The sequence below is a fragment of the Martes martes genome (assembly GCF_963455335.1).
Source record: "Martes martes genome assembly, chromosome: 14".
Lineage (NCBI taxonomy): Eukaryota > Metazoa > Chordata > Mammalia > Carnivora > Mustelidae > Martes > Martes martes.
This window is the reverse complement of record NC_137902.1, coordinates 85,506,599-85,526,630: the sequence shown is the minus strand read 5'-3', so window position 1 is coordinate 85,526,630 and position 20,032 is coordinate 85,506,599. Positions and strand designations below refer to the sequence as shown.

The 20,032-nt window shown below is 41.5% G+C and overlaps 1 protein-coding gene across 1 annotated transcript; it reads left to right on the top strand.

The window, feature by feature from the left end:
- The first annotated feature begins 535 nt into the window (after positions 1 to 535).
- Positions 536 to 16,549, top strand: TOMM20 (translocase of outer mitochondrial membrane 20). Its single transcript, XM_080822569.1, has 5 exons — positions 536 to 863; positions 6,478 to 6,524; positions 8,595 to 8,676; positions 12,593 to 12,735; positions 16,049 to 16,549. Exons 1-5 carry the CDS (start codon positions 743 to 745, stop codon positions 16,091 to 16,093), a joined length of 438 nt encoding a protein of 145 aa, XP_080678695.1. The 5' UTR covers positions 536 to 742; the 3' UTR covers positions 16,094 to 16,549.
- Positions 16,550 to 20,032: the final 3,483 nt, after the last annotated feature.

Sequence of the window (20,032 nt, the reverse complement as noted above, 5' to 3'; positions counted from 1 at the left end):
CGGGAGGCGGACGCCCTTAGCCGACTGAGCCACCCACGTGCCCCTGTCCTTTACATTCAAACTACCCCGCCTGTTTCCAGCGACTGTAAGACAACTCATGTTTTCCGTTTTTTTCAATTTCTCTTATCCGTTATTTCTCCAGGAATCGCGCAGCTCAATTTTCTCCCGCCCCCCAGGAAACGATATCGTAACCCTCTCGGGCAGCGAGTCGCTAGATCCCGTTGCCGCCGCACAGCGGACTGTGCAGGAACCTGAAAAGCGGATTCAGTTCCGTTCGCGGAGCCGCAGGCTGCCTCCATTACACAAGAGCAGGAAGCACGCGTCGTCGGCCCCTGCCCTCTCTGCCCGACACAAGCAAGGCCGTCCGCGATTAAGTCTTCCGAGGCTGTGCACGACGGCCACGCGCCACCTTCCCTACGTCACGCTCAGCGGCTTCTAAGGAAGTGCGAGACGACCCGCCCAGCCCGGCGCCAACGCACCCCCCGCCCGGCAGCGCGGGGGCGGCCGCGCCTACGCTGCCCGCGCAGGCGCAAAAGCGGCGCGGACTCGGCCGCTCAGGCGCTGCCGCGGACGTGCCGGAGGACTTCGCGCGGCTGGGGCCGGAAGTGCGTGTGCTCGGCCTTTCCGCGTCTCGGGCGGCGAGCGTCCGGTCGCAGCGGCGTGGTCCGCGGGGTCCCGGCCGACAGCTTCTTCGCCGGCCGCGCCGCCGCCGCGCTCGCTCCTGCCTCTCGGCCGCGGGAAGATGGTGGGCCGGAACAGCGCCATCGCCGCCGGCGTCTGCGGGGCGCTCTTCATCGGCTACTGCATCTACTTCGACCGCAAGAGGCGGAGTGACCCCAACTTCAAGAACAGGCTTCGAGAACGTGAGTGCGTCCCCTCGGCCCCGGGCTCCAGCGGCCGCCGCCCCTCCGCGCGCCTGCCCCCGGCTGCCCACTCGCGGGGCCGTGCGGGTGGGGGGGGGGCGGCGGCCGCGGCCCGCCCGGCCGAGAGGCGGCGGCGCTCCCGGTGCAGCTCCCGCCGCTGCTGCCCCGCACGGTTCCCTCCATTTTGGAGGACGGCTCTCCCCGTGGTGTCTTCCCCCGCCGCGCCCTCGTGAACGCACTCGGGTTGGGGCGGTGATTTAGGTGTGCGTTTGTCGGGGTGGGGGGGTCTCTTTTAGCCGTCACCCGTTTAAACCCGTGTTCCTCGCTGGGAAGCCGGGTATTTACGGATTTGTGCTCGAAACCAGGCCCGCCGGTGCGCGGTGTCGCTGCTGCATTCCTAAACCCTCTTGGTGGCCCTGCACACGCTTCCAGGATATGAGCGAATGCTACAGAGACCGCGGGGAGTCCGAAGGGCTGCGCTCCCGCGGTGGCTCAGTCTTATTTCATACCTGCGACATCTTTCTGAGAGCGGTTCCTGCGAGCGAGATCGTGTCCCCCAGATTTTTGAGATTCGGAGGCCGCCCTACTCGCAGCAGCGGAAGAGCCAACTGAACCTGCTGCGATGAGTGTTTTTGTACCCATCTAGGTTGCTCAGTCAAAATGAGTCCTAAAATTAAAATGCAAGGGCATCCGGCTGGCTCATATGGTTGAGCGTCCGACTCTTGGTTTCAGCTCGGGTCACGAGATCAGGGTCGTGAGTGCCCAGCGGGGAGTCTGCTCCCCTACCCCTCTTTCCCCTCCCCCCACTTGTGCACGTTCTTTAAAATAAAGAAATCTTAAAAAAAAAATTGATACGTAAGTTATTAAAGCCCAGAACGTATGAAGGTGTGATTATCCTAATGAATGCTTACCATTTAATTAAGTAACAGTAGATCATTCCAAGTGTTGAGCCCCACGTGGCTAGTGACCTACCCTTTTGGGGGTATAGGTATCTTATACCATCTGGAATATGACATCTAATTCTAGTTATAGGAAGGAAGGGATACGGGGAATTTATTTTATAGACTAATGGAAAGAAAACTATTTTGGATTCAGACACTGAGTTTTCCAGGCCCAGGTTAGTCACAGATCAGCTGCATAATTTTAGACTTTCTGAATCCTATTTTTCTTAGCTTGTAAAATCAGGTAATGTCACCTGCCTCTGGTCGTTTTTGTGAAGATTGAACTGTTTGAAGTGCCCACCACCATTCCTGACGGAGAGCTAGCTCCTCCATAAATGCCAGCTGTAATCATAGCTGGAAGTTCGGATCATTTTCTGGTAGTTTCAGAATAGTCAGGGCTGGTGGTGGTGGTATGTCTAGAGAGCTCAGGAAAAAATTGGATTAATCCTTTCTTCCTTTGGAAACCCTGCAATCCTGTTGTTAGAATTGAGAGAGCTAATTTTTCGGTTGAAGAAATCATACATAACAGCTGTCGTTTTATACAGTTGGAGAGATTATTTTAAAAATCCCTTTTCCATCCTCTTTAATCCATAAATTTTTTTTCTAGCTTTATCGGTGGCCTAAAGATCTCAGTGGTCTGGCTTGAATGATTAGCTGAGTAACTTGGGTGAGCGACTTAAAGCTTTCCTTTCCCTCTTTTGTAAAATGTTACAATACATAGGGAGTTTTAGTACAGTCCCTGACAGATGGTAATTGATGGATGCTAAAGATTGTCTATGAATATAATTATTTGATGTTTTCTTTAGGAAGTAAAACTAACGTTCAGAGTAATTCTGTCAGTTCATGTTTATGTGTATTTTTGAAAGTTGACAAAGTCTTTTTCCACTTGTTAGGTTTACTCAGTAGCACTTGGGACTGATTTCTCGTAAATACTGAGTCAGGGCTTAATTTTGCTCATTGGATGTGTAACTGATGTTTCAGTCTGTTACCATCTTTCCCTTTATCACAGAGATAGTATAATACACTGATAAGGTAACAAGTAAATTGTCTTATGAAACTAAAGCTAGAATTCCAAACTTAAATTTAGAAATTTAGAATTTTTTTTTGGAAGATTTTATTTATTTATTTGACACAGAGAGAGATCACAAGCAGGCAGAGAGGCAGGCAGAGATAGAGGGGGAAGCAGGCTCTCCGCCGAGCAGAGAGCCTGATACAGAGCTTGATCCCAGGACCCTGGGATCATGACCTGAGCTGAAGGCAGAGGCTTTAACCCACTGAGCCACCCAGGCACCCCAGAAATTTGGAAATTTGAAACACCCAATCAGTCTTAAAATTTGGTAATTGTATCAGTCAAACATTCAAAAACAATCGGTCTCCACCATATTAAAAAAACTGTAAGATTGAATAGTAATGGAAACTAAGTTTCTGTCTATTGGGTTTCATTATTTTTTTGTCATTTTCCGTAAATCTGGCTTAGCAGACTGTATTTCTCTGTTTATTCCACAAACTTCCCATGTTCACTTCTGAGGTGCCTTTTATTTTTATGGGAATGCCTTCACTTCTGTTAGAAGATAGCAGAGGGATAGTGAAGTATTTCCCAAACTGAGAAGGCACTTTGAGACCCGGAGCAGGTGACTCCATACAGTTGACAGGTTCATGCAGTGTAACTTACTCACGGAGGAGTGGGCAGATGATGATCCAGCTGCACAGGTACACAGGTAGAGAGTCCAGACCTTAGCCCACAGATTTTCTAGTCTGAGGGCACTAGCAGAAGAGCACTGTTGCAGGATCAAAGGATTTCTGTGCACCTAAATGACAACTAATCTTTCATTAGATACTGTGGCACTTCCTGTGCCTCAGGAGGGAGAGACTTACCTCTCACAGATTCATGGGAGACGAAAGAAAGCCTCCCTCAGTCGTGGTCTTGGGCCTCTCTAAGGTCTGTGTAGGAATCTCCAAGGGACCTGGCACATAGAGCCCCGAGAGAGGTCATCTGCTGCACGTGGGCAGGCTGGAAGGCCAAAGACAGGGTCGGTATTGTCTGCCCCCTCGGCCTCTCTACAGCGTGCGGCGGCGGTACAGTCATGTTCGAGCGCAGGTCTTCGTAAATGGAGCTGCTTGGCTTTGAACTGCCTCTCTACCACTTGCAGGTTGTGACCTTAGTAAATGTTGTCGTCTGTAAAATGGAGGTCGTGATAGTACTTGTTTTAGTGTTACTGTAAGGATCCAGTAAGCAAATTAACCTTTAGAGTAGCGTCTGGCATCTAAGACTTTCTGGGTGCTTACCCGCCCTAACATCTCAGTGTTCTTTGTCTTCATGTCCACTGCTTCTGTTAAGTCTTCTGTGTCTCTTCTAGTCTTAGTAGTCTCCTGCTAGTGATACTCAGTATTAGTTAATGTAGTAGGGTAGCATTCAGTATTTTCTGCTTATGGACAGCCAGATGAAACCCTCGAAGAAATAGAGGGTAGAATGTTACGGTTCTGTTTTCCTACAGGTGGTTGCCCGAAGACGAACACCTAGGAAAGGTAGTTTGTTAGAAAAATAGGCGTCTTCAAATTTATATATAAGATCAGCTTATTTAACGTATTTTTTGTTGTTGGAAGTGCTAGAATTGTATTTAAGCCTTAAAGTTGTAGCACTTTAGGTGTTCTGGGGGCTAGAGTTGGCAAGAGGTATGGGTGTGGTTAAACCCAGTTTGTTAGTTGGATAAGAGAACTCCTTTTTTTTTTCTTTTTTAATTTTATTTATTTATTTGACAGAGAGAGATCACAACTAGGCAGAGGCAGGCAGAGAGAGAGAGGAGGAAGCAGGCTCCTGGCTGAGCAGAGAGCCCGACGCGGGGCTCGATCCCAGGACCTGGGAACATGACCCGAGCCAAAGGCAAAGGCTTTAACCCACTGAGCCACCCAGGCGCCCCAAGAGAACTCCTTTTCTTATCTCTTGTGTTTAACAGCAATAAATTAACCCATCTCACGTGGTAGGCAAACAGGTCACTGTCTCTTTAGTCATGCATTGATTGAGACTTGGACCTGTAGAACACTTTTTAAGGTTTTCAGAGGACATTTTTTGAAGCTTTTATGTCTCACAGTGGTAAAGTTAAACATGCCCTATATTTAGAGTTTTAAGAGATTTAATTTGCCAGAGATCACCAAGGTAATAAGTGTTAGAGCCTTGGGGCGCCTTGGTGGCTCAGTGGGTTAAAGCCTCTGCCTTCGGCTCAGGTCATGATCCCAGCGTCCTGGGATGGTCCTGGGATCGAGCCCCGCATTGGGCTCTCTGCTCAGCAGGGAGCCTGCTTCCTCCTCTCTTTCTCTGCCTGCCTCTCTGCCTACTTGTGATCTCTGTCTGTCAAATAAATAAATAAAATCTTAAAAAAAAATAAGTGTTAGAGCCTTAACCTTTCATAGCTATGCCACAGTGTCCATGTCACTGGTACTTTTTAGTGACTCGGGGAACTTATTGTAGGTATTTAGCATATAGCACAGCTCCTTAGCGAAGTTGCTGGTAGTGCGCTGTCTCAGTACCAGATGCTTATTGAGGTGGTTCTTTACCAACTCCCTCATATGGCACATTATAAGCCTGACACTGTTAAAAAATACTTTACATGCACAACAACTCTGTGAAGCATGTACCTGTTCTTAGGCCAGTTTTACATATGAGGAAAGTGAGGTACAGGTTACTGTAACTTGCCCACAGTCACTCTGACACTAAGAAGAGCTGACACCAACCAAGCTTATGCCACCCCTGTGCTAACACCCTTTCATATGGAGTATATCATTAAGTAGCTATTTATTTTTTATTTTTTGAAAAAAATTTTAAAGATTTTATGTATTTGAGAGATAAACCCTCAGCCTTTGGGGGGTGGGAGGGGTGGGAGGAGTAGAGGTGGAGGGAAAGGGGTAAGCAGACTGCACTGAGTGCAGAGCCGGGCACAGGCCATCCCATGACCCTGAGATTGTGACCTGAGCCAAAACCCAAGAGTCAGAAGCTTAACTGATAGAGCCACTCAGGTGCTCCTATAGCAATGTAAAATATTGTTGGTGTCCTTTATTGATTTGACTTAAGGGTTTTAAGATTTTAAACATCTCCTACTTCTGAGATACGTAGTGTTGCTTTTTTGAATCAAAAACAAGACCAAAAAACTAAACAGTTTAGAGAGTGTAGGCAGAGGGTTTTTTCTTAACCAGCCAGCAGTAGTTAAGAATTTTGCAGTGTGTTTCTGAATACTGTCCTCCTACCCACTCCCCCCCCCCCCCCCATCTAGGAATGTCTTTCCACATTCAGTAAAGGTCGAATCTGTTATATTTCAATAATAAAGCTTTCTAACAGCAGTGGTTTAATTCTTGCTTGTGTTTCAGGTCTTGTGTAGCTTTTGGGTGGGTGGGGCTTGCTCTGCTTGGGGCAGTTAATCACCTGTTAGAACTATCTCCATCTTCAAAATTGCTGATCTTGGTACACCAGAGGGATGGAAAAAGCTCTTGCCCAGAAATGTTAAATTGTCTGTAGCTCATTGACCAGAATGCTGACCCTGACAAATCACAAGGAGACAAGAGAATAGGGGAGCCCTACTTCTGGGATGTTTTATAAATAGAATGAATGACTGCTACGGCAGTTTCACTTCTTTGATTCCCACTTTAATAATGGTAAAATGAAAATACTCCATTTCTTGCAGGAAGAAAGAAACAAAAGCTTGCCAAGGAGAGAGCCGGACTTTGCAAGGTGATCTTTTTTTTAATACTGTATTTATAAATGCTATAGAAATAATGATTTTAAAATCTACTTCAAATATCTTTTGAGAAAGCTAGTTCATACCAGACATTTTCTGTTTTAAAATATAACTTGCGCTTTTTTTTTTTTTGATTGGTTAGTTCAGCTGCAGATTGGTCCATCATTATTTTCCCCTTGTAGGCCCAAATAGGAGACAGCTTACTACATGAGCAATATTTAAGGGGAAATAAGCTGCTAGTCTCCAGAAGACAATTCTACCAAACGGTTCAAGCTTTCTCAGCTGCTTCAAAACAATACAATAAAAAATTAATTAATTTTCCTTCCTTCGGCTTCTTTTAAAAGAACCACCTGCTGTTTATTTCGAAGGTTACATAGGATTATTCATAGCCACTGATCCAGAATCCTACCATATGGCAGATTTTTTACCTTGATGTTATATGTACACGTAGATAAAAATCTTCTTTTTTCTTTTTATAGATCCTGTGTTCATGATTATTTTTAGTGACTACATAGGTTTCTCTGCTTGATAAAAAAATGTTCTGTGACATGTGTAAGTAAATGTTCATCATTACACATATAGCTTTTCTTTTTTACTAAAATTAGTTCCATTGTCTGGATTCCCAGGACTTAAAGGATCAGTAGTGGTTCTTTTTAAAGTAAGTTGAGGCAAAGAAAAATTAAATCAGAAAATGATACGTGTTGTTATTTTGAAACAATCATGTAATTAATAAGCTACCTTTCTGAAGTATATGTTCTTAGTGTTTCAGTAGCCTTTTCTTTCTAAGGACATGGGATGGTAAATACAGACATGCATCAGTGTGTATTTTTAGATCAGGAAAATCAAATTCTTGCCTGTGGTCTGGTAGTTGATGAAAGATGCCTTTACTTTCAGAAGTTTAAATTCTGTCTGTGTTGGTAATGAGAGTGTATATAATACTAATCAGGAACCAAAAGCTTCCATTAACAGAAGTCTAGGTTTTTAAATAGAATAGGATTTCTTAATAGTAGGTTTATATATATATTTTTAAAGATTTTATTTATTTATTCGTCAGAGAGAGAGAGCATGCGCGAGCGCGTGCAAGCAGGCAGAGAGGCAGGTAGAGGCGGAGAGAGAAGCAGGCTCCCTGCCAAGCAAGGACCTTGCCCGATGCGGAACTCGATCCCAGGACCCCAGGATCGTGACCTGACCTGAAGGCAGCAGCTTAGCCCACTGAGCCACCCAGGTGTCCCTGTAGTAGGTTTATATTTTTTAATAAGTCATATAGCTGATGGCATTATATATTACCATAGTCTGGTAATATGTAACAAACTACAAAACAAAAACAAGAAATGCCAACTATTTAAGTAAAGCTGCTTTGTAATAGCAAAAACACTAGAAGTAGCTCATGTGCAACAAATAGATCATGATGAAGCAGTCATATATTTCTCAGTGGAATATTCTGTTACCATTTAAAAATAGTCTTTTAGATGAATGTAAAATCTATACAAAATAATTTGGATCAGAAGAAAGTTGAGGGGCGCCTGGGTGGCTCAGTGGGTTAATCCTCGGCCTTCGGCTCAGGTTATGATCTCAGGATCCTGAGATGGAGCCCTGCATTGGGCTCTCTGCTCAGCAGGGAGCCTCCTCCCTCTCCCTCTGCCTGCCTCTCTGCCTACTTGTAATCTTTCTCTTTCTCTGTCAAATAAATAAACTCTTTAAAAAAAAAGTTGATTACAGTTACATAAAAAGCTATAGAAATAGCAGGCAAAATAGTATAAAAGGTAAAGTGCATATTTTATGATAGAGATAATTCTTCATTTTTTACGTTAGGTTTGATGTACAGCTTTTGAGAACTGTTCCAGTATCAGTTTGATCAATACATATTTTTTTCTTGTATTCACTTAAATGTAGATAAATGTAGATTAAACTAATGCTTGTAAGTATTGAAGAGTAAATTTTTATCATTTTTTATCTCGAGTTACTCAGTTTTTGTTTTGTTTTTTAGTGGCATGATTTTCTGTGTATTGTTTATGTGGCCTATAATTTTGGTATCAGTTATTAAATATTTTATTTCCAAACAGTTACCTGACCTTAAAGATGCCGAAGCTGTTCAGAAATTCTTCCTTGAAGAAATACAGCTTGGGGAAGAGTTGCTAGCCCAAGGTAAGTCATTAATTTAGACTAGGAAATTGGAATTCCTTACAGTAAATATAAATTTGTGGTGATAAGGGGCTTTTTTGGGTATAGTGTAGCAGCTTTTAAGAAAGCTATTAAATATTTCAAGATAAGTCATTTAATAATGGAAAAATGATTTTAAGACTGGCTCTAGGGACGCCTGGGTGGCTCAGTCAGTTAAGCCTTTGACTCTTGAGTTTGGTTCATGACCTCTGGGTCTTGAGGTGGAGCCTTGCCTCTTGTCTCTGCACCCAGAGCCTGCTTGAGATTCCCTCTCCCTCTGCCCCTCCTGCACCATGCAAGCGTGCTGGCTTACTTGCTCTCAAAAAAAAAAAAAGACTGGCTCTGGAAAAATATTTCTTGTGGGTTGTCACTGTCCATAATATGTTTTGAGTTTTAGGTTTGTTTGATACATGATACAAAAAATATAAGTACTCTTTACAAACGAGGTTATTTTTTTACCAGTTTAGAGAATATAGTCATAATGTAATACGTAAATAGTAATTGAAAGAATGTGATATAGGCATATACTTTCTCAACTTCTTCATCTAACATTCAGGTCTTTTCTAATATTTATAAGAAGGCTGTGGCTAGTATAAGTCCCAGAGAAGGTTAATTTACCTGTCAAGGTCACACAGTGAGTTCATGCCCTTGATTTCAGGACCAGCCAGTGATCTGAATCTGATCTAGAGTTTAGGCTATGTGCTTTACATATTTAATGAAGGATTAAGAGTTCTTTTTTTAGAGACACGACTATTATGAAGTTAAAATGATGAAACTGACAAATTTGAGAACTATAATTCAATAGAGTCTTAAATGTATTTGTAAATTTTTAGTGACAAATTAGCCTTTATTATTTTTTTTTAAAGATTTCTATTTATTTATTGAGACAGAGTGTTTATATGCAGGGAACTGGGGTTAGGGAAGGGGCAGAGGGAGAGATAAAATCTTAAAGCAGTCTCCACACCCCAGTTCAGAGACATCAGGCTCCATCACAGGACCACGACCTGAGCTGAAATCTAGAGTCTCATGTTTAACCAACTATGCCACTCAGGTGCCCCCAATTAGCTTTTATTTCAGAAGTAGCTTTGAAGTATTTGCTAGCATTAATAAAAATGGTATGAGGTGTCAAGTTTTTCTTAATGCTTATTGTTGTATCATAGATTTAGATAGTATTGAACTACATGATAGAGGTTATTTGTGATTTTTTAAAATTTGTTTTTACGGAAAGGATTAAAGGTTTGAGGTGGTAATGACACGTTAAATCTTTTGTCATGTCTCCCCCTTCCTAGTAATTGCTTTGCTTTGCTTTTTTCTGTAGGAAATAATTACCTTATTTGGATGGCATAGTAGACTGATAATATTTATAAATAAAAATGCAGATGTGTTACTGGGAAATAATTTTGGCTCTTTTAGCCTATTACGTGTTATCATGTGTTAAGAAACACATGAGGTTTAATCATGGGGTAATAGTAAAGCACTTAAAACTTTATAGAACTCTTTTGAAAGACTCTGTTACTTTAGTATCTGAAAAGAAAAATCTGCATGTGTAGGGATATCTAAGGTATAGGTTGTATTTCATTTCATGCAAACAGTCTCAAAATATTTTGTTCATGCTCCTAAATAAAGAGGCCTATTTGATACTGTCAAGATTTTCTATCTTCCAAAATAGAAACACTAATTAATTAATTTACTTTTAAAAAAGATTATTTATTTGAGAGAGAGAGAGCAGGCAGGGCAGAGGGAGTGGGAGAAGCAGACTCCATGCTGAGCAGGGAGCCCAGTGTTGAGCTTGATCCCAGAACCCCAGGGATCGTGTCCTGAGATATGAAGGCAGATGCTTCAGCTGAGCCACCTAGATGCCCCTAGAATTGCTATATTAAATTATCTTACTCACAGTCAAACATATTAGAAAAAAGTACACTCGGGGCACCTGGGTGGCTCAGTGGGTTAAAGTCTCTGCCTTCAGCTCAGGTCATGATCTCAGGGTCCTGGGATCGAGTCCCATTTCGGGCTCTCTGCTCAGTGGGGAGCCTGCTTTCTCCTTTCTCTCTGCCTGCCTCTCTGCCTACTTGGTATCTCTGTCTGTCAAATAAATAAAATCTTAAAAAAAAATAGAAAGAAAAAAGTGCATTCATAATAACTTCTGTTTGGATTGTCTTGGAGAGCTCTGCATTGTGGCCATCTGTTGACTTGAGCTGTCAGCTCCAGATTGAGGACAGTAACTTGTGGTGGCTGGGAAGAAGGCCGGGGACGGACAGGCAGGAGTTACTCTCATTCCCAAGCTCATGTTTCACACTGTAGCTCAGCACTGTCCAGAGGGTTACTTAACTCTGCCAAGCTGCCTTTCTTCTGGTGGAAACTACCAACCGAACCTGATGTTGAAGACTCAGGTGGTTAAAATTAGGGAAAAAGTCAACATCAAAGTAAGTCTTGTGAAGGCACAAGTGATTTAGGCAGTGAACCTCATTGCTTGGTGGTCTCCTCCACCTAGGGGTCTCCCATAAGCATAATTCTGTTAACTGAGCCAGATCTCATCTCAGGATGATGGTAACAGGCTCAAGTCTGCAGATGCAGAGAGGAAAACTGCATTGAGTTGCTGTGGTGGTACATTAACTGCTTCCAGTGTGTTTAGAAATATTAGGTGTCTCAGGATCCTGTGTTCTACACACAACAGTCCAGTAGCAGCTCTGTTTCCATTTAATAATTGGAATTAATATCCCCAGGCAACAGAGTTGTAATCCCCTATATTGCCTGTAAATTCAGTGATAGGATTCAGTGGCCAGGTGGCATCTTAATTTCCAAGTCTGTGGAGCCATTGTATCCCCCAATGGAAGTCCAAGCCCATGCAGAAGATCTAAGTCTTTTGTATTTTCCATTTTTAATGCTTTGTAGAGTTCTGCTCTTTTCAGTTTGAATACCTCAGTCCTTAGCTTTTCTCAAGGGCAGTGTTGCAGCCGGCAGTTCTCTGCTTCATGTGCTGTTCTGCAGTCCCTTACTTAGGCACGCTCTTAGTCAGGGTCAGAAAACTGTTGACTGGTTTATCGTATAGGGCAAGGTGTGGGGGTGAGGATGGGCAGGATACGAGAATCTTCCACTGTGTCTGGATGCACCACCCTCTTAATACCTCGATGTGTTCACCAACCCAGAAAGTTGAAGAAATAATTTTTGACATAATTAAAGTTTGCTCAGTTTGTGTTTTATGTAATCATTTTTCTTTCAAAAGTAATATGTCCACTGTAAGATAAATTTTCTTTTTTGAAACTCCATCTGGTAACATTCAAAATAGTAAAAAGGATTAATCTAAAGTGAATTTGGGCCTCCTTTCCACCTCAGTCCCCAGTCTTCCAGTCCTCAGAAGGGTAGTGTTCCATAGTTAGCAAGTTATTTATTTATTTTTCTTAAGATTTTATTTATTTGAGAGAGAGAGAGCGAGAGAGCACGTGCCGTGAGCAGAAGCAGGGGGAGCGGCGGACAGAGGGAGAAGCAGCCTCCCCAGTGAGCAGACCTTAGTGGGATTTGATCCCAGGACTGGGATTGTGATCTGGGCCGAAGGCAGGCGCTTAATTGACTGAGCCACCCAAGTGCCCCATAGTTAGCAATTTCTTAAATAATTTTTCAGAAATAAATGGTAATATACCTGGACACTTCTGCACTTTAATTTCTCCCTTTTTGTATGTGTTTTGAAGACACTTTTATATCAGTACCTGTGATCTGATTCATTTTTGTTAATGCTTTCATAACACTCAGTTATATGAATGTACTGTACATTATTTCCAAGTTTTTACTTGTGGGATGTTTTTGGTCAGTATCACTTGGAGATACAGTGAAGGATTTAGAGTTGAATTTTTGACAAAGGCAAAGGCTTTCCAGATCACATGTTATTTTTATGTAACCCTTTCAGGCGAATATGAGAAAGGTGTAGACCATCTGACAAATGCAATTGCTGTGTGTGGACAGCCACAGCAGTTGCTGCAAGTGTTACAGCAGACTCTCCCACCACCAGTGTTCCAGATGCTTCTGACCAAGCTTCCAACAATTAGTCAGGTAAGGATTTGAAATGTTAGTAAAAGTGAGTAGAATCTGAGAAGTAAATGTTTTAAGGACATTGGCATTTAAAAATTAATCTGGTGAACATGATGAAATTTGAAACCCATTCTTGGAATCAAAGTAGAATTGGAAATAGCAGTGCTTGAAATTTTTCTTCCCTAACAATATTGGAGTGAGCGATACCAAGATCGAGTCATTGTGTCCTATGTGCATCAGGAAGTACGTCTCATATTCTGAAATCTTAGGCCTTGGTATTCACCAGAATCGGGCCACTCTCAGCTACTTTCTGAAACTAGCTTTCTGTCGACTTTTGTGAGCCCATGAATTCAGTTATGTGGCCTGGCAAAGGGCATAGGGGCTGAGATGACATAGCCTGTAATTAGATCTTAAAGGATTGTTGGATAGCCTCTGACTTCACTTGTCTAAAAAGCCTCTGCTTCTGCCAAGATGGGGTTTGGGCTTGGAGTTATTTGACTGCATCTCCAAAGCTATATTGAATACACCACCATTTGTATAAAAGATTATATATAATTTAAGAATTGATTAAGATGCATTCTGTTCATTTTTAGTTTTTTCCAAGAAATCGAAATGAATCTATTTTTTGGAATAGTTTGTTTACTCGTATGTGAATTTCCACAGTTGGTGTGATTTAAGATTGGTTAATTCCTTAAACTGATCTTTACTCAGTTTGAAAAGGGACTGGAGAGAAAATAAAGGCCCCAGAGATTTAAAAACCAAAGATTTGGTCTTAACCCTTTTTATTTAGACTAATGTGGTTCCTAGTCTATCTAAATCAGAATCCTCGTTTTAATGTTACCTGCTCTTGGAAAGGCAGCAGAGCATAGTGCTTTGGGAAGATGGACCTGAGGGTGTGAGGTCTTTTGAAATGTGGATGAGTTCAGGATGAAACCTGAACTCCTCTTTATAAAAATGACCTCCTTTGCTCAGTTAACTCGTGTTATTTGGAAATATTTTCAAATGCTAATTTTGGAATTACTGTATTCCTTCTTGTATGATGACTGAGCATTTTTAGGCCAAAAAGGGAAATGTTTGGAGCATAGAATGACCAGTACTCTTAATTTATATGGGAGTGAAAAGATATCTTGAGTTCTTTTTGGTTTTAGTTATATAATTGGTTAACATGTAAAACATATTATTCCTTCTTAGATTTTGAGATGGGACTGACAGTAGTGTGATCATTATTTTTTTGATAACAGTGTTTAGAAATGTTAAATTTTGAAATCTCAGAATGGGTAAACTTTAGCAAGTTTTATATTCTTTGACTACAAAGGACATGCTTTTTTTTTCCCCCCTTAAAATTTTTTTTTAATTGAAGTATTGACGACACACGATGTCACAGTAGTTTCAGGCGTACAACTTACTGATTTGACAGGTCTGTACGTTATAGTCTGCTTACCATAAATGTGGCTGCCTTCTCTCTCACTATACAGCAGTATTGTGTGATCATTGACTGTATTTCCTGTGCTGTACTTTTAATCCTTATGTAACGGGAAGCCTGGACCAACTGTCACTCCCCTTCACTTAATTTTGCCCCCACCCACTTCCTTCCGGCAACCATCAGTTCATATTTAGAGATCTCTTTCTCCTTTGTTTGTTCATTTGTTGGTATTTATTTTATTTATTTAATTAAAAATATTTTATTCATTTATTTGACAGAGAGATCACAAGTAGGCAGAGAGGCAGGCGGAGAAGGAGAGAGGAGGGGAAGCAGGCTCCCTGCTGAGCAGAGAGCCCGATGGGGGCCTCGATCCCAGGACCCTGAGATCATGACCTGAGCCGAAAGCAGAGGCTTAACCCACTGAGCCACCCAGGCACCCCATTTGTTGGTTTTTAGATTCCACATATAAGTGAAATCAACTGGTGTTTGTCTTAGTGAAATAACACTTTGCATAATATCCTCTAGGTCCATCCATGTTGCAGATAGCAAGATCTCATTCTTTATGGCTGAATAATAGTCCACTGTATATGGTTACCACTTCTTTATCCATTCATCCATTGATTGACACTAATGTTGCTTCCCTTTCTTGGCTCTTACAGATAATGCTGCAGTAAATCTAGAGGTGCATACATCATTCCGAATTAGTATTTTCATTTTCTTTTCTTTTCCTTTTTTTTTTTTTTAAAGATTTCATTCATTTATCAGAGAGAGAGAGAGAGAGAGGGAGAGAGAGAGAGCATGCGCATGAGCTAGGAGGGAGGGGCAGAGGGAGTGGGGGAAGCAGACTTCATGCTGAGAAGAGCGCCTGATGTTGGACTCTGATCCCAGGACCCTGAGATCATGACCTGAGCGGAAGGCAGTGGCTTAATGGGATGAGCCGAGGCATCTCTCTTCTTTTCTTTCTTTCTTTCTTTCTTTCTTTTTTTTAATTTTACTTGAGAGAGACGAAGTGGTGGCAAAGGGAGAGACAGAAGCAGGTTTCCTTCTGAGCAGGGAAGGCAGATGATTTAACTGAATGAGCCACCCATGCACCCTCTGTTTTCATTTTCCTTGGGTAAATAACCAGCAGTGGAATTACTGGATCATACAGTATTCCTATTTTTTTAATTTTTTTGAGGAACCTTCCAGCTGTTTTCCACAGTGGCTGTACCAGTTTACAGTCCCACCAGCAGTGCATGAGAGTTCCTTTTTCTCCACATCCTTGCTAACACCTGTTACTTCTTGTCTTCCTGATTCTGGGCATTCTGACACTGTGTGAGGCGATATCTCATTGGGGTTTTGTATTTGCATTTCCTTGATGATTAATGGTGTTGAGCATCCTTGCATCTGTCTGTTGGGAAAATGTCTTGTTTAGGTCCTCCGCCCATTTTTAATTGGATTATTAGGGTTTTTTTTCCCTCCTGTTGAATTGTATGAGTTCTTTTTACATTTTGGATATTAACCCCTCATTAGATATATCATGTACAGATGTCCTCTAGCTCAGTAGGTTGCCGTATCATTTTCTTGGTTTACTTTGCCATGTAAAAGCTTATTACTTTGGTGTAGTCCCAGTAGTTTATTTTTGCTTTTGTTTCCCTTGCCTGAGGAGACACACCTAGAAAATGCTGTTAAGGCCAGTGTCCAGGAAGATTACTGCTTAGGAGTTTATGGTATCAGGTCTCACATTTAGATCTTTAATCCAGTTGGAGTTTATTTTCGTGCATGATGTAGGGAAGTGGTCCTGTTTCATTCTTTTCCATGTGGCTGTACTGTTTCCCCAACACCATTTATTGAAGAGACTGTTTTTCCATTGGATATTCTTGCCTCCTACAAAGGACTTCTAAAAATTAAATTTTTTTTTTTCTCTTTCAGAGAATTGTAAGTGCTCAGAGCTTGGCTGAAGATGATGTGGAATGAGAAAATGTCAACATAATCTCAATTAAAAATATTTTTAAAATCTTAAGTCGGAAGATGAGCAGCTCTGGGGGAGAAAGGGCAAATAGGCTTGTTATGGACTGTCCTACACTGAAATCTACCAAAGTTAATTTTTGCTTTGTGTAGATCCATTCGTCTGTTTTATTTATTTTTCCCAGTGAAAAGTGTATTTTGATAGAAAGCTTTTCATTTTATAAATACACTATGAGTTACCAAAATATCATGGATTTATTTTATTCCTAAAACGTGCAATTAAAGTGTACATATAACATCACATTACTTATGTTAAAAATACTCAGTGCTTAGTTTTGAAAGATAGGCAGAAAAGGATAGGAGAAAGCTGAAGAATGCACGTTTTTTTTAAGCTAGTACATTTGCTCTACATTAAAGAATTGGATGGAATCTTTATCAAAACTGAGCATTAAAATCTTTGAGAGATTATTTTTTTTCCATTTAATCTCTTAAATATGATGTGAGAAGTGCTGCTGTGCTGTATTAATTCACCGCCTCCCTGTGTATTTGTCATTTAAATCGGTGGGCTTAATGTGTTCTAGATATTTATCGTATTTTAGATGTATGTAGTAAATAGCACCGGGAATTAAATCTATGTACATCCTTAATCTAGCCATGTGAGCCTCACTAATTACTGTCTGCCCTCTTTACTCACTTAAAAAGTGAGGGAATTGGTCTGCTAATTCAGAGAAGTGTCCCTTTCAATTTTGATTCATTTGTTTCTGTTAAGCATCTTTAAAAACCACCTTCTCCTGAGGGTTATATTTGTTTGGACGACCAGGCCTTGCCTTTTTTATACTCTGAAGTTTGCATGCTTGCCTGACTTAGTATTTCTGAACTGATTCCCCCCCCCCACCCCTTTTTTTAAAGATCTAACTTGTGTTGGTTTTCACTGAAATCATGCGGTTTTGTCATTACTCTTGTAAATCTGAAACTTAACCTTTAGGGTAACTGGGATGATAAACTTGTAAAATGTTTGTTCCCCTTTGCTTTTATCTTCAGTGTATCTCCTTAATCCTCTTTCAGTCTGATTCATTTATCTTGTTATGATGAGAATAAGGTATAACCTTGTGGCTGAAGACTTGGAAAGAATGGAGGTGTTCTCAAAATAGTGACATGTTATCTGCAGTCACAGGTTGAACATTAGGTCTGAGAATAAAGATCCTTGGTACTTACTTGTCATCTGTTGAACTGAGTCACAATTCCTCTTTATTCTGTCTCAAAATCTGGAGCAATCCTGCAGACTTTTCCTATGTACTTAAGTCTTTTACTTAATTTGCTTACAAATTTTCCTTAACCTTAGCATTGGGTTTTTGTTGTGATTGGGGTATAGAGGAAAGAGTTTGGAGTATAGTTAGTTCTAAGTTTTTGCTTCTGGACAGCTTGCATAGCCTTTGGCAGGTCACAGTACATCTCTGAACTTACCCCGAGTATTCTCATCTATAAAATTAGAACATTAAACTATGTAACGCAGACATTTAAGGACTCTTCCTCATGTACCTTCCAAGTTTGTGTTCCTGTACCCTTAAACAGTATGGTTTTTAAAATTTTTTTTAATTTTTAAAAAATTTTTTGATGGCACCCTGCCTTCTCTTGCCTGGGGATAGGGACGTGAGCAGTGCAAACATGCTGGTTAGTCAGTTTTACTCATAGATCCCAAATCCAAAGCAGTGTTGTGGTCATTGGTCACATAGCTGGGAAACAGTCTTTTCATCTTGTACTCCCCTCAGCCAGATGGGAGTCTTCAGACCAGGGGCATTCAGTGTATAGGTCAGAGTTAGAACATAGGGGGTGAAAAGAGCAAGGGGCAGACCCCGTGGCAAGGCAGGAACGGTCTAGAGAAGCCAAGGATGAGCTGGAGGAGGGAGCAGTCAACTCAGCTTTGGGAGGGGGTTTGACGGCGGCTGTATGCCCTTGAGAATTGTATTGTAGTCTAAGCTGGGTAGCACTGGCTTTTCTGAAAGATAATCAGCTTTGATCTAACGCCTGTTGAATAGGCTATGCTGTCTGCCCAAAGGAGCTGATTATGCGGTCATTTTCTTATTTAAATGACAACTTTTGTGCTTTAAAATTAGTTGCTACTTCTGAAAGGTGATATAGTTTGGTTTAAAAAAAAAAAAAAAGTCCAAACAAGGTTTTCTCCCAGGCCCATAATTATAGAACATGGTTTCCTGTGTAAAGTTTTACAGGGTGATGGACCCGGGCAGTAGGGATGATGGGCAAATGGTGCTCAACCCAAGGTTTAATTAGAGTGATGACCCCCTGAATGTGCCCATGTTCACGTTGCACGTGTGCAGCCTGTGTGCAGCTTCCAAACACTTGAAAGTCTTTGGGAATGGAAATATGTATTAGTGCATGGTTAGTGTGCTTCCCTGGGAAGGAGCTATCTGATTCCACAGTTTGTACATAAGGTGAAAGTGCACTTAAAACGGGCCTACCTGGCCGTGTCGGTGCTGTCCTGTTGATTGATAACTAGAATTTACATTCACATTGAATTTATGTAAAGTACATAAAAACCTAGTACAGCGGGCATAGTAGGCAGTCAACAGATGTTTGAGTCCTCTTATCCCTCAATATGGTTGATATTTTTTACCATCTTTCTGCTTGCTTTTCTGACCTTGTTGAACCAACTTACAGAACAGAGTATTAATGAAATATTACAGAAAAGATTTTGAGAAAATTAGTATATCATGCAAATGTTACATAAAACTTTCTTTCTTGTAACATAAAAATAAACAGTTTTATTGCTTGTGCCTCAACTGTTTAAATATTAAAGGGCTTGGAGAAAATTTTTGTTCAGTGTATATTTGCAGAAGTGAATTCTCAGTTTGATTCCTAGAGGTGGCACCTGTTTTTCGGTTCATATCCCTCGGAGAATGTTGACATTTGTGCAGCTTCTCCCAGGACAGCGCACATGTGCTCTTGACATGGGATTGACAGATCGCAGGTGAAGAGCCCGTGCTTTCCTGTCAATAGGTGAGGATTCTTCGTAGTAGTGGGTTCCCAACTTAAGCAGGTGTCTGGAAGGAGTGTTAAAACACATTGCGGGGCAGTAGGTCTGAGGCAGGAGCATATTATCAGTATTTCTTTCTTTTTTAATCAAGATGGACATATATATATATATATATGTGTGTATATATATATATACACACACATACATACATACATACAAAATACATTTTTTTAAAGATTTTATTTATTTGACAGCGAGAGAGGGAACACAAGCAGGGGGAGAGAGAGGGAGAAGCAGGCTTCCCGCTGAACAGGGAGCCCTACGTGAAGCTTGATATCTGAGCCGAAGGCAGATGCTTAAAAACTGAGCCACCCAGGTGCCCCTCAAAATACATTTTTTTTTAAAAAGATTATTTATTTATTTATTTATTTGAGAGAGAGAGAGCATGAAAGGGGTGAGGGACAGAGGGAGAAGCTGACTCCCTGATGAGCAGAGGGCCTGATGTGGGACTTGATCCTGGGACTCTAGGATCATGACCTGAGCCGAAGGCAGTTGCTTAAAAACTGAGCCACCCAGGTGCCCCTCAAAATACATTTTTTAAAAGGTTAATTTATTTTTGGAGAAAGCGTGCAAGCAGTGGGAGGGGGCACAGGCAGGAAATCTCAAGCAGACTCCAGGCTCAATGTGGGGCTGTAGCTGACAACCCTGAGATCGTGACCTGAGCCAAAATCAAGAGTCAGATGCTTAGTAGCCAAGTAAGCCACCCAGGTGCTCCCAAGATATTTTTATTTTTATTTTAAGTGAACTCCTCAAAGGTGGTATAAAAACAGGAAATTGTTACAGGATAGCAGCCGTGTTAATGTCACAGGTGATGTATGTTAGCACCGTACTCTGTAAAAATGAGATGTGTAGGGGCACCTGGCTGACTCAGATGGTTAAGTGTCTGTTTTTGGCTC